Here is a 14,893-nt window from a genome sequence, read left to right on the forward strand (position 1 = left end):
ACTCATTTTTGGGAGAGAGAAACTAGTTTTAGGTAAATATCCATTGATTTGGTAGGTTACTTTAGAAAAATATAAGTTTTAGAAATAAAGATTAACATTAAATATCTACTATAAATATTCTTTCATAAAATTTATGGAAAGAACAATTGTATTAACTCAACCATCATAAACCTTTGGTTTATCAATGGTTAAGAAATATCTACGAAAGGGCAAAAATGAGAGAAAATTAAAGGATTGATGCATGGGGCCCACCAAATAGTGAATTTTTGGACTTATTTTACATTCTCGGTTTATTTTGGTTTTATTTTATTTATTGATTTAGGAGTGGATATATGATTAATCACCACCCTTATTTTTGGACCTTAAACTCAAAAATCCTTAAATCTATGTATAATTTTTTTAGGACAGGGAGTGCAGAACCTATGCAGGATCAAAATGATTGGTTCTTTATTTGGAATATGAATACGATTCCTCATATAAAACTATTTTTATGGAAGTATTGTACGAACAGTCTACTAGTTAAAGACAAGATTGGAAAGTTTATCGGCAACTCTTACTCCTGTATTAACTGTAATGAACACGAAACTCTGGGTCATGTGATGTTACATTGCGAAAGCTATTTGCTTTCATTTTCAGGCCTGATCGGATCAATTAACTACGGTTCAACTTTGGATAAAATAATGGAAAAGCCTCGATGAAGAGACTAACAATTTATATGCGAAAATAATATGGTTTATCTGGAAAGCCAGATGCGAAAATTGCTTTTCTACCAATAAACAAACCCCTATACAAATGATCTCAAGGATCAACAATACTTCTACCACCCCACTCAAATTTGAGTCTATTATCACTAACAAATGAATGGCAAAACCAAAGAATCAAAAATGGAAACATCCATCGACACCATTCCTAAAGTTCAACGTCGACGCCTCTTTTTCAACCATCACTGAACCAGCAGGTATCGGATGCATCATTCACGATGCAGATGCGAACTTTATCATGATAGCAGTAGACTCAGTAAGATGTCAGAATGCGGAAGAATGCGAAAGCATCGTTGTTCATTCTAGTATGTTATGGGCTATACAACTAGGCATCAGTCATATTCATATAGAAAGCGATAATCAAGCAGTAATCTAGTACATCAACGACAACGGTGAAGGGCTTCATTGACGATCCAAAAAGATCTTGAAACAAGTGATAGCTCTAAAAGATAAAGTTCAAGGCATTATCTTTACCTATGCTCCTAAGGAAAACAACATCCAGGCCGATGCTTTAGCGAAATGGGGTAGAAGTCATGGACATAGAGTTATTTGGAAAGTTGTACCGTCTTTTGTACCCAAACTTCTGTAAAAACCTCGTACTTTTATGATTTTAATGCAATTTCCTTTCATAAAAAAGAAAAAAAAGAAAAAAGATATATCTACATATATAAAGCATCTCAAACCAAACGCACCCTTATATTCAATAAAAGAGTAAATTTCTTATTCAAAGACCAAGGATGGTTGGACTTGGACTCATGACAGCTACTAGCAATGCTAGGTTTTTTTTTTGAGAAATCGACTACGATCTGCGTTATAGTAAGTGAGAGAAGAAAAAAAAAGAAGATGAAGATTAGGAGAAGAAAGGAGAGAGAATAGGAGGAAATGGTAGTCAAAATGGTTGTAATGGAAAGTTGTGGTTGTGATGGTGATAAAGAAGATGAAGTTAGGGGGTAATGTTTAATCAAGTAAATTTTTGGGTTAAAAATAATATTCCCCCGAGAATGTACAGAAAAACATGGATTCTCTAAATAATTTATTCCCCAGAGATTATTCTTTATGCCCCAAACCCACAGGCTTTATTTGACTTAAAGTAAGAGTTCCGGTGCAATTCTTCCTAGTTGTAAATCATTTCTCTCGTTAGTGTCTACAAATTGAAAATCTTGCAAGATTCCGTTGGGGAAACTACACTTTAAATTGATATCTTGCAAGATTCCATTGGTAAAATTAATCAAAAATGATAGAAAAAACCAAAGTAAGAGTGAAATGGGAGTGAATTCTGACGTGGGTCCCCCACGTCAGAATTAGTCCCTGTGCTGGAACCTTTGAAGAATGAAAACATTATTTTTGCGTTTTGGTCCTTTAGATCTCTATGTTCAATATTTGGTCCCTCCCTTATTGTTTAATCTGGACGGTTGATTATCCTCAACAGTTCAGATCTAATCTAACCTAAATAAATTTTTCCCCATCTTGTTTCTATTAAAAACACAAAAATCAACTTCTTCATTATAGATTAACCTATCTCTCCCATCTTCATTAGCTTAACCCTAGATTCTTACTTATTTGTTGGTTTGGGTAAGTTAAAATTTCTTTACACGATCTAATCAAACAAAGAATTATAAAAAATTCATACTCAAAGAAATCAACAAAACTAATACCTTCTAATCCATGATGCAACAATTATGAGCAATATTATCTCTAGCTTTCATCGAATTCATCGATCTCAAACTATTCTCAAGCGTCATTCAATTCCAAATCCAATTCGGGATCCATTACTTCATTCATAATCTCACAAATGTGTAAAATAGAACAAGCTCCAAGAACAAGAGGTAAATCTTGAATTTCATTTATGTCCTTCTCTTTAAAAAACTACATCTTCTTCTCTATCTTGTAAATGAATATTAGTCTACAGTTTAAATCTCTAAAAAATTCTCTTTAAATGCGTGTTGTGTTCAAGTCAGATGTGTAAGGAACTAAAACACGATCCCGTTAATCAGGGCCGGCCCTGAGGGGCAAGCGAGCAAAGCCTCGCTTCGGGCCCCCAGGGCCAAAGGGCCTCACGAAAGGTAAAAAACTAAGAATCGAAGGGGCCCCGATTTTTTGTATCTTTATACAAACAATGATCAAACTTGACAAGAAATTAACATTAGTTCAATTGGTAGGAAACATTTTTAGCAGTCCAAACAACCCATGTTCGATCTCAAGCATAAGCAATTTTTTTCTTATTAATTTTTCTTTTCTACTTTAGTTGATTTCTACCACCACCACAACTACTAAACCTCCACATTGTACCTCCACTACTACACCCACGGTTAGTAAACCTCTACCACTATCTCTATCATCACCACCACCATTAACCTATAGATTTAGAAAAAAATTACTTCGGTTGACACTTCTACTACCACAACGATTGCTAAACCTCCACTGCCACCATCACAATCACTAAACCTCTACCATTGTAGCTCCACTACCACCACCATCACAACCACGACTACTACTATTACTAAACCTCAACACCACAACTACCACCATGATAAAACCTCCAGGGCCACAATCACAATCAAACCACAATCAACACTATCTCCTTAAACACAAAAAAAGAAGGTTGAAACTTATTGATTTTTTTTTTGGAGAATCATTATCTAATATATATTTTTTTTGGTTTAAAAAAATACTAAACAATATACTGATTCACCGAATTCTGAATTCGCTGAACCACTTAACTGTGAGGTCGTTCATAGACCGACAATGACTCTCCACGAACCCATGCCGAATTACGAGTAACTCAACCAAATCATTCAATTCAGAGTGCAAATTAATTGTGAACACAAGTTTCATGTTTAAATGTCACATTATGTGCAAAGAAAACACAAAAAGTTCTGATGTACAATTTTTTTTTCTTGTGAAACGCGTATAGGCCCCATTTTTAAAACTCGCTTCGGGCCTCCGAAATCTCAGGACCGGCCCTGCCGTTAATGGATACCCTCTACCTTAAACTATCCAAACTCCATTTAACATACCACCATTAGCTCTTTTATGTAAAGCTAGTTGCTCTAAAACTTGTTTGTCTAGTATTGAACTAGGCCAACCCATACAAACATCAATTAAAACCCTCTTTTATCAACTGCTCCTTGAACTGTTATTAAATATAATGTTTTTTGATTTCTATAGGTGTGTTTCTTGTTGAAATAATCTGAAACACTAATGTTAGAGCAATTATCAATATACGAGTAGTATACATTGATCCAATCACATTGAGTATTCTTGAAATTGATTCAAATTACGCCTGAATTTTTTCTAAATTTTTCCTCATTAGGCCATTGAAGATATTTAGGCATTATAACAGAAGGAGATGAGTTTTAGGTCCAAAATCACAGGGTCAATGGGTTTAGAGTCCGAAGATAATATTAATTAGAAAATAAATCCACTAGGAGTAATTTACATGTCTAACCTCTCATTTCTATAGTACTACCTAACCTATCCTAGGTTAAATAAAATTACCTAGATTAGAAGATACAAATGTCTTTTCAATTTCATGAAAATAATGGCTTAATAAGAAATTTTCATCTCTATAAAAAGTTGTCTTTTCCTTTTAAATGAATGTTTCCATAATCTTTTGATCCAAAGAAAATCTATTATAACTCTTTCTTCTTCAGTTCACCTAGAAAAAACCTAGAGAAATCGCAGAGAAAAACCATCCACGCTCTTTAGTATACACCTGGAGAAAACCTAGAAGAACATGATGGTCAATGGACTAAATTTTTTTTTTTTTTTTTACCATATTCTCATTTTTTTTCAAAGAGATATTGTTGCATCGTGCATGATTTTGTTGTTCTTATTCTTAAAGTTAGGATATCAATCTTTTTCTTAAAAAAAATCCTTAAGATATTGGCTCATTGTTTCTCTTTTTACAATCTTGTTTTCTTCGGAAAATTTACATGAAAAATAACTAGATATTTTGCAAATATTTTTTATATTCTTGTAACATTTTCTTGATTCTAACAACATATTTACGTTTTACAATCTTCTGACTTACTCAGAAAATCATTTACGCTTTGTAATTTTGAATGAACTAGTTTGTTTATGCAGTAGGCAACACCCTCAAATTTGTTGTAGCACTTCTTTGATTTTGCATAAATTGTGAAAATTTTACCAATTTTTTTTAAACTCTGACAAAACATAACATATTTTACAAGCATAACAACGTTACTCTCAAAATTACTTTATCGGTAGTACAACTGTAAAGATTTTCCATAAAGTTTTACATTTCGATTCTTTTCCCTTTTTTTTTGTTTTATCATCCCATGAACTACAAATACTTGTTTGAACAGTAATATATTTTACAGATTCACTGACGAGATTGTGGAAGATTGTAGTTTATGTGATTTTGCACGTAGATGAATTTGTGATCGAATTTAACTGTAAGCATTTTTCACACGGAATGTTAGCCAAAGATTTAACAATACAAGCGCAAAGGAAGATGGTTGAACTAACTTGGTTGTTACTAGATCAATTGAAGGATGAATAGAAAAAATCTTTAAGTTATTAGTTCTTGTAATGGATTATGTTTTAATTGATTTTGTTGTAATGAATTTCTCTTAATTTTAATTACTCTAAGTTTTAGTACAAATTTCGTGAAATACGCTAAAAATGTTGAGAGTTAATGGAAAATGCTATAATATATCATAGAATTGTTAGAAATATCACAACGATGTCGGCAATATTTTTTGATTAACTTTGAGTATATCCATATAATGCTTGGCCAAAATGGGTGAATATAGGACCAATGTAAAAGAATAAAAAATGTAAGAGGTAGTAGAATTTTGTGTTAACATCTATTCTATGATCAGGTAACATGTTGAATGATCAGAAAACATCAATGTAAAAGAATAAAAATGTAAACCTTTGCGAAAAATCTATATGCTTCTATTGTAGTTAAATCCAACTTATTTATGTTTGTAGAAATATGATGGATTCTTCATAGTTTAGAAGACGTTGGTAGAGTTGTCAACATATGTGCAAACATTAAACAAATGCTAGAAGAAAAGTTATTAAAAAAAAAAATTTAACAACGCATTTTATGCTGTTATAATCAGGAAAATGCTACAAGAATATCCAAAATGTCAGCAAATATATATATATATATATATATATATATATATATATATAAGTTTACATGCATATTTTAAACGAAAACAAGATTAAATTTGTCCATATGACTGGTGATTTTCCTATGGAGGAGGGGGAATGGACCCCTGCCGCCAGAAGGAAAAGTAAACATAGGAATGAGGGTCCTAAGGCTTCCACCATTACTGGGGACCTATGGAGGCAGGCCTCCAAGAGCAGAGGCGTGACTGAGAATTTGAGGGCCCTGGGCTAAATGTAGTTGCGGACCTTTCGTACAAAAATAAATTACGAGCAAAAAATTGAATAAAATGTAAGGTGAGGAAAATCATAGATGATTCACGTGTGTAATTATGTGTTTTAAGTTTTTTTTTTGTGAAAAAAACTTAGCTTTCTATTTCTTAAAAAACACTTAAAATTAGAAAATGGTTAAGACAAAGTGTAATGGAGCAAAAATAAAACTTGATTGAGCAATTATACTCTCATCCAAAAAATACTTCAAAATGTGGTGGCCAGGTCTCGTACCCGGGTCAATAACATGGACGCCAATCACCATTTCCAGTGGAGCTAGTAGTCATTAGATGATTACATGAGTATTGCATGTTATATAACCGTTGACAGTGGCCCTTTTATAGGAAGTGGGTCCTTTTGAGGTGGGGCCAGGACGGACGCCCTGACCCCTTCAAACACGACCCTGTCCAAGAGGATTTGTTTGGCTGGGCTGAAAGATGATGTTGATACTCATTCAGTGGAAGGGTTAGAAGGCACCATCCACTCCTTACTATTAGTGTAAGATTTTAAGCTTTTAAGTTGAAAGATGATGTTGATACTCACTCAAAAGTAAAAGTTTCAAAGACTCCATTTCTGTTATTGGTTTCCTCTCATAGCCTTCCCTGGATGTGACGACGTCTCACTTGAGCAAAAGAGAGAATATGCTCGAGTGAGACTTCGCCACGTCAACGGAGGGCTAGGAGAGGAAACCAATAGAGGGAAGAATATAATTTCTCATAAAAGTATAGGTTTTTTTTTTTTGTTATTATGAATTGTTTATTAACCCAAACAAGCATTTTCTATTAATTAACCTCCCATTGATATAATTCTAATGTCCAAACTCCAAACCATCGTTCAACAAAAAAGAAAAAAAAACTCCAAACCATCGACCAAAACCAGTTTCCATAAAATGATATTTTTATCAATGAACTTTATGAAGTGTCAAAACTACAAATGTTGTCACCTATTTTTCTCCTCTCATTGTTTTCCACCCACAATCTCGACCAATCCTAACCCGCCCATAGTTTCTCCAAATCGCTATTTGTATATATTTGTGTGAGTACTAATCTCACAAACCACCTTTCTTTCTCTCAAAGACTAAAACCCTCTCCCTCTCTAAAACTCAAAAAAAATGCAAACCCAGAATCAAATTGGCTCAACAACTCATCCTACCACCACCAATCCACCAGTTAGACCCACCACAACAACATCAACACTCGGCCGTCACTTAGCAAGACGATTAGTTCAAGTCGGTGTGAAAGATGTCTTCTCTGTTCCAGGTGATTTCAATTTAACACTACTAGACCATTTAATTGCTGAACCTGAACTCAACCTTGTTGGTTGCTGTAATGAACTTAACGCTGGTTATGCCGCCGATGGATACGCACGTGCGAAAGGTGTGGGTGCTTGTGTTGTTACCTTTACTGTCGGTGGACTTAGTGTTCTTAATGCTATTGCTGGTGCTTATAGTGAGAATTTACCTGTTATTTGTATTGTTGGTGGACCAAATTCAAATGATTATGGAACTAATCGGATTCTTCATCATACTATTGGATTACCTGATTTTAGTCAAGAACTTCGTTGCTTTCAAACTGTTACTTGTAATCAGGTCAGTTCATACTTCGTTGATTTTAGGTGCTGTTTGTTTTTTTATTTTTTCAGATCTGAAAGATGTTTGATTTTTAATTTACGAAAATCTGAAAACTTATCTGAATTAGATTTTTGTCTGAATTGGCCGAATATGAACCCACTTATTTCAGACTTGTTTTACAAGGGTCCAAGTTCTGAAAAGTTCGAAATGACCTTTTTGCCTTCTTATTTTTGTAAACATTTCTAAACTTTCATCACCTGTCCGCCACTACATACCACCGCCATCACATATCATCACTGCCACCACATATCATCACCACCACCACATACCATCGCCGCACCACCGCATACCATCGCCGCACCACCACCACCACACACACCACCTCTGATCACAAATATACCACCACCACATAACCCTAAACTTTCATCACAAAACACACTAACAACACAGAAAAACAATTAAAATAGGAAGATGTATTCTTTATATACATAAATGATGAACGATAAGCACAAAGAAAAACCCTAAAAGAACATAAACCCTAGAAGAACAGGTTATTTTTCTGACCCAAAACAAAGTATTTAGGACGAAAGATCTAAAGATCTAAATTACAAAACAAAGACTATCCATAATACCGCCTTCAAGATCCATAAGAACGACACAACGAACATCTCTACCACAACTAGCTTCATTATAATAGACGTTAATCCTCTCAAGTTGAAGTTCCAGATCTTCTTCACATCTTCCTGATCATGGTTAACTATATAATCTGGACTCTACTCGAAACCCTTGCAGGATTTGGCGAGGGTTAAACTTTCTCATTCGTCTGGAGAGAGAGAGAGAGTGGAGACGGGAGGGAGGGAAGGAGAAAGAGAAGCAGCAACTGCCGTGTAGAAAGAGAGCAAGAAAGGGGATAAGAAATTTAGAGGTTAGGGTTTCTGTGGGTTATATATATCACGAGGGTATAAATGTCAAAATTTTGTTTCAGACTTAATTATTCAGATTTGACAAACAAACATCTGACTTGTAAACAATTTAGATATTTCAGATTCAGCCAATTTCAGTTCAGCTAATTCAGATTCAGCTAATTCAGATTCAGACACACTTAAAAAAACAAACACAACCTAAGGTTGATACGTTCATTGCTTTCATTGATACGTTCTTGAGTTTTGGCGTAATTGCTTTCATTGATACGTTCTTGAGTTTTGGCGTATTAATAAGCCGCCTGCTTATAGCACAAAGGTCGAGTGGTTAGGCCGCACACCTTTTGGTTTGAAATCTGAGTCAGAATCTTAACTGACCTGAGTCAGATTACAGACTGTTTTTTGTGTTTCACTCGATTGAATCATTGATGTGGAATGATTTTTGGTCCGACTCAGAAGATTCAGATTCAAAGAAAAAACAAACACCACTCTAATCTGATTTAGATATTGCTATGAGTAATTTTAATGCTAAAAACCCTGTTATGCCAGTTGATAGTGTTTTTATTTGACCTTGAGAATTGAAGAAAGAAACTAATTATTTCTTATATCAATGTTGGTGGATATGGGAAATCACAGGCGGTAGTTAACAATTTGGATGATGCACATGAACTGATTGACACTGCGATATCAACTGCTTTGAAAGAAAGTAAGCCGGTTTATATAAGTATAAGTTGTAATTTGCCTGGAGTTCCTCACCCAACATTCGCCAGGGAGCCAGTTCCTTTTTCTCTTGCGCCAAGGTTAGTTTTCTTCTCTTCTCTATGATTCTGAACTAGGTTTTGAGGCGCAAATCCTGTTTCATGGTTCGTTTCTTTGTCCGACTTCAACCTAATATTTTTTGTCATTTCTTCTATATATATGTGTGTGCGTGTGTGTATTAAAAAGAAGAGTTAATTCCTATATGGCCCCCTACTTTGTGACCAGCTTCCTTTATGGCCCCCTTTTTTTCGTAAATTCAAATATGACCCCCTATTTTCATGGAAATGTCCTAACTACCCTTCCTTTAAATCTTTTTTCAAAATAAAATGAAAAAAACAAACATAATTCCACCTCACTTCCCTCTCCACCACTTATCTCTCTCCACCTCACCTCTCTTCCCAAATCATCTTTTTCTCTCTCTCTCTCCACCTCACTCTATCTTCTCCGATGAAGGTCGCCGGCCGGAAAATTTTCCGGCCGGCGACCTTCATCGGAGAAGATAGAGTGAGGTGGAGAGAGAGAGGTGAGGTGGAGAGAGAAAAAGGTGAGTTGGAGAGAGAGAAAAAGGTGAGTTGGAGAGAGAGAAAGATGATTTGGGAAGAGAGGTGAGGTGGAGAGAGATAAGTGGTGGAGAGGGAAGTGAGGTGGAATTATATTTGTTTTTTTGATTTTATTTTGAAAAAAGATTTAAAGGAAGGGTAGTTAGGACATTTCTATGAAAATAGGGGCCATATTTGAATTTATGAAAAAAAGGGGGCCATAAAGGAAGCTGGTCACAAAGTAGGGGGCCATATAGGAATTAACTCTAAAAAGAAAGCCTTATTTGGTTCTTCCTTTTTATGATCCGTAAACAACTACTCCTCTCAAAACTAGAGAGGGTAAAATTATAGGAGAAAATCATTTGTCGACCCTACTTTGCGAGAGTAAAATTCAAATTTTTGAGTATTGTTTGAAAATTCAATTAAAATGGCATGACGGAACTGTGAAAACTAGAAAGCGATAGTGGAGATATTGGGGGTCCCGAACCATAAGATTAATTCGACGCAGGTTCCTTTAAAAAGGGTACTCAGATGAAGAAAAAAATAATTGCGGGTAATTTCGATAAAACCCTTAAAAATCGTACCTTTAGGACAGATGGAATTATTAGGAGGACAATCGGGTTAGGTGCCGCTGCTGAAGAGAAGTTTTCGTAGAATTCTAAAGTGACTAGCTACTTATGTTTGCAGGGTTAGCAATCAAATGGGCCTCGAAGCTGCAGTGGAGGCAACAGCTGAGTTCTTAAATAAGGCTGTGAAACCCGTGATTGTCGGTGGCCCAAAACTTAGGGTATCTAAAGCCCAAGAAGCGTTTATGGAACTAGCAGATGCAAGTGGGTATCCAATAGCTGTTATGCCATCAGGCAAAGGACTGGTACCTGAGCATCACCCCCACTTCATCGGAACATACTGGGGCGCCGTCAGTTCCAGCTTCTGTGGAGAAATTGTAGAGTCTGCTGATGCCTATGTTTTTGTCGGTCCCATTTTTAACGACTATAGTTCTGTGGGGTACTCATTGCTGATAAAGAAGGAGAAAGCAATTGTTGTGCAGCCTAACCGTGTGACTGTTGGAAATGGACCTTCCTTTGGATGGGTTTTCATGGCTGACTTCTTGACCGCTTTGGCCTCAAAACTGAAAAAGAACACAACTGGTGTGGATAATTATCGTCGAATCTTCGTTCCACATGGTATTGCTCTCAAGCGTGAGATAAATGAACCTCTACGAGTTAACATCCTGTTCAAACACATTCAGGTAACCACTATCTTTGACCCCTTCTTTCCGTTGTTACTTCGATTATCATTCATTTACTCATTTTATTGTTTTGATCTCATAAACAGCACATGCTGAGTGGAGACACAGCAGTTATCGCAGAGACGGGGGACTCGTGGTTCAATTGTCAGAAATTACATCTCCCTGAAAACTGCGGGTGAGCTTTCGGAAATTCAATATTAAAAGACCATTCGCCAGACCTCCTTTATCTAATTCTTTTTCCAGAAACAACAAGATTCAAACTCTGATCTCTGTAGTGGGGAGATACTCGTGTTATCACCTAACTGAAGTAGGCTTCATACCTCTTATCTAATTTTGACATAATTTTTTCATCAATCGTAATGCAGATACGAATTCCAAATGCAGTATGGATCAATTGGATGGTCTGTCGGTGCTACTCTTGGTTATGCACAAGCGGTCAAACATAAGCGAGTCATTGCATGCATTGGTGATGGGAGTTTCCAGGTGAGTCACAAAGATGTCTTTCTTTTGTCAGACCTTGGTCATTCAAGAAGCAATCGAACGAAAATCTTATTATTTTCCTCTTCGTTTAGGTTACAGCTCAGGATGTTTCCACAATGATCCGTCACGGACAGAAGAGTATCATATTCCTCATCAACAATGGAGGATACACAATTGAAGTAGAGATCCATGATGGACCATACAATGTAATAAAGAACTGGAACTACACCAAATTTGTTGATGCCATCCACAATGGAGAAGGCAAATGTTGGACCACCAAGGTGCGTATCACAACTCAACTCCAAGTCATTTTAACTTCCGAATATATCAATAAGATGGTTCTTGCTTCCATGGGTTCCAACGCAAGAACCTGAACCTGATCCTGAACCCAATTGAATTAATTGAAATGCAGGTTAAAACTGAAGAAGAACTAGTCGAAGCAATTACCATTGCTACAGGAGAAGAAAAGGATTCCTTGTGTTTCATAGAGGTTTTGGTGCACAAAGATGATACAAGCAAAGAGCTGCTGGAATGGGGATCAAGAGTTTCTGCTGCTAATAGTCGTCCACCGAATCCTCAGTAACACTGTTGTAAGGGAAAATGTATAACTAAACCTCAGGGTTCCAATTATGTTCAGAGTTCACATGAAAAGGTGCAGGAACTAATCGAACTGATGTTTGAATGCTACTTTGTCTGTTTGTCCTCTGTCTTTTGCTAAATTATCCGCCAAGTGATCAGAAATTAGGAACTTGCGTATGAACTTAAAGCTGAATGTGGGAATTTCAAGGACTGAAGTAGAAGCTTCCGAAAATTTCAGCTTTACAACTTGAAAGGGACACACTTCATTTTTTCATGGGTTAGATCTACAGTCCTGGCTAACCATCATTTTTTTTTTCTACGTTTGAGGCACGCTAGTGGTGGCCAACGGGTCGTGTCGGCCCGGAAACAGTCTGGCACGACCCGTTCATAAGGCAACACAAAACAGCACGGAACGCTAGTGTCGTGCCGATCCGTCAGAGGTCAAGCGGGTCGTGGCGGGTCTGAGATTTTAAGTTCCCAGACTCGTCAACCACGACATGTTAGGAACGGAAACACGACCGACCACCGCCCGTGACGTTCGTAACCCGCCACGCCACGCTAACCCTTCACAAAATTGTCATTTTGTTGAAAGTAGAAACATAGATCCTAAAGTTTAAACATAGATCACAACGTCTGATTTGAAAAATATTTAGTGTTTCCTTTTGTTATTTTTTTTTGTTTACAAATAAATAAATAGATAATTTCGTAAATGAACCGGCAATAGCTGGCCCATTAGCCACGACCCGGCACAGCAACGGCCGGAACCACCACGAAAAAAGACTCGGCAACGACTGGATCGTTTATCTGCTCACACTTTGTGGTCTGGGCACGACACGGCTGAACCTAGCGTGGTCGTGGCGTGTCTAACACGCCACAACTGCCAAACGGGTGGTGTCGTGGCCGTGGCGTGTCTAACACGCCACAACTACCAAACACGACCCGTTGGCCACCACTAAGGCACGCTGCACCATTCAAAAAAAGGCGTCCCCCTTTCTAGCATCTTTTACCATAAATAGCTCAAGTCTGATCATTTTAAAAAAGTTACCTACTTGCTTAACATTTTTAAGAAGGCTGCGACTTTGGGGAATAAAAAAAATTCTCCGGGGAATAAAGACTTTTCTTAAAACTAGTCAAATAAGATTGACTTTTTATGTTTCTTTTTATTGCTAAGGGGCTTCTAATTTTAGAAGATGCTATAAAAAAAGGTTCCTCCATCTCATCACCTCTCTCTCTGCCACTTCATCTTCTCGACACCTCATAATCTTCTCCGGCGACCTTCAAACATAATTTTTATTTTTATTTTTATTTTCTCTCTCTCTAGAACAGATCTAGAGAGAGAGAAGGTCTGTTCGTGAGAACAGACCACAATGGCGCCATTCAACTCTTTCACACAGGTACTTTTACTTCCTCTCTCTCTACTTTCTCTCTCTAGTCTCTCTCATGCTTTATTCTTCAAACTAACTTTCCTCTTCTTACTCACTTTATTGATCATCACTTTTTGAAGATGAATCTATGTTTAAGTTTTAGGTTATCTCTATGAATGATCCAAACTTTCTTATATGTATTAATGCTTGAATTTGTTGATTCTGAAAGTTCATTGAAGCAAATCGGAAGTTATCTTGTTGAAATTCAACTTCTGCTTTTCATCAGCTCTAATTTGCTATTTTTGTTTCTATTACTTCAAATCAAAAGATATACAGTATAAGTTGATTATCTCCAAATTTCTTACAGTTTTAATCTTGTCGCTTTATTTTGAATTTTTTAGAACTGTTCATGGTTTTAATTTCTTATCAAATCGCCTAAAATATCTAGGTTTCTTTACTGATGTTATGTTATTTCCTTCTTGAGTTGTAGTATTCAAGTAAAGAGTAGAATTATATCTTTTTATAAGTGATTGAATGCTTTATAAGACATTTTAGGTCTAGTTAGAAGATTATAGTTTCTAGAGGCTAATCAACAACTTTTTGAACTAAAAAATATACAGTTGATTAGAGGAAAATTAGGGTTTGATAGTTGACGAATTGAAAATTAGGGTCTGTTCGTGAGAACAGACCTTCTCTCTCTCTAGATTTGTTCTAGAGAGAGAGAAAAAAGAAAAAAGAAAAAAGAAATTAAAGAGAGAGAGAGAGGAGAGAGAAAATTTATTTATTTATTTATTTATTTTTATTTTTTTATGTTTGAAGGTCGCCGGTCTGCGACTTTCGCCGGAGAAGATGATGAGGTGTCGAGAAGATGAAGTGGCAGAGAGAACATATGAGATGGAGGAGAACTTTCAAAAAAATGTATTCTGTATTTCCCAAAAAATTTATTCCCCGGAGAATTTTCAAAAAAATCTGGATTCCCTTGAGAATTTATTCCCCGGAGAATTTTCTTTATTCCCCAAGATTCTTGAATCTGGGGTATAGTGTTCGTGTGCCAAACAAAATTTCACTCCATAGTACCACTAATATTTATACATAGACCAAACTATGGCTTTACCTAATTTGGTTAGGTTCTATTACAATATAAGGATCGAGATGGACCGAGATCTGAAGATATCAAATATCAATCGTCCAAGATATACGAAGATGTAGAATATATTATTTAGTTATCTTGTACTTAGCCTAGATTGAGTTGTAGGAAAC

The 14,893-nt window shown here is 36.1% G+C and overlaps 1 protein-coding gene across 1 annotated transcript; it reads left to right on the top strand.

The window, feature by feature from the left end:
- The first annotated feature begins 6,986 nt into the window (after positions 1-6,986).
- LOC147548972 (pyruvate decarboxylase 1) lies at positions 6,987-12,431 on the top strand. Its single transcript, XM_086669612.1, has 7 exons — positions 6,987-7,761; positions 9,300-9,463; positions 10,649-11,210; positions 11,297-11,385; positions 11,576-11,693; positions 11,783-11,971; positions 12,103-12,431. The coding sequence occupies exons 1-7, from the start codon at positions 7,285-7,287 to the stop codon at positions 12,271-12,273; spliced, it is 1,770 nt and encodes a 589-aa protein (XP_086525738.1). The 5' UTR covers positions 6,987-7,284; the 3' UTR covers positions 12,274-12,431.
- The last annotated feature ends 2,462 nt before the right edge of the window (positions 12,432-14,893 follow it).

Source organism: Eschscholzia californica, unplaced genomic scaffold (genome assembly GCF_041429995.1).
Source record: "Eschscholzia californica isolate CP2 unplaced genomic scaffold, dmEscCali1.0.p SCAF_3, whole genome shotgun sequence".
NCBI lineage: Eukaryota > Viridiplantae > Streptophyta > Magnoliopsida > Ranunculales > Papaveraceae > Eschscholzia > Eschscholzia californica.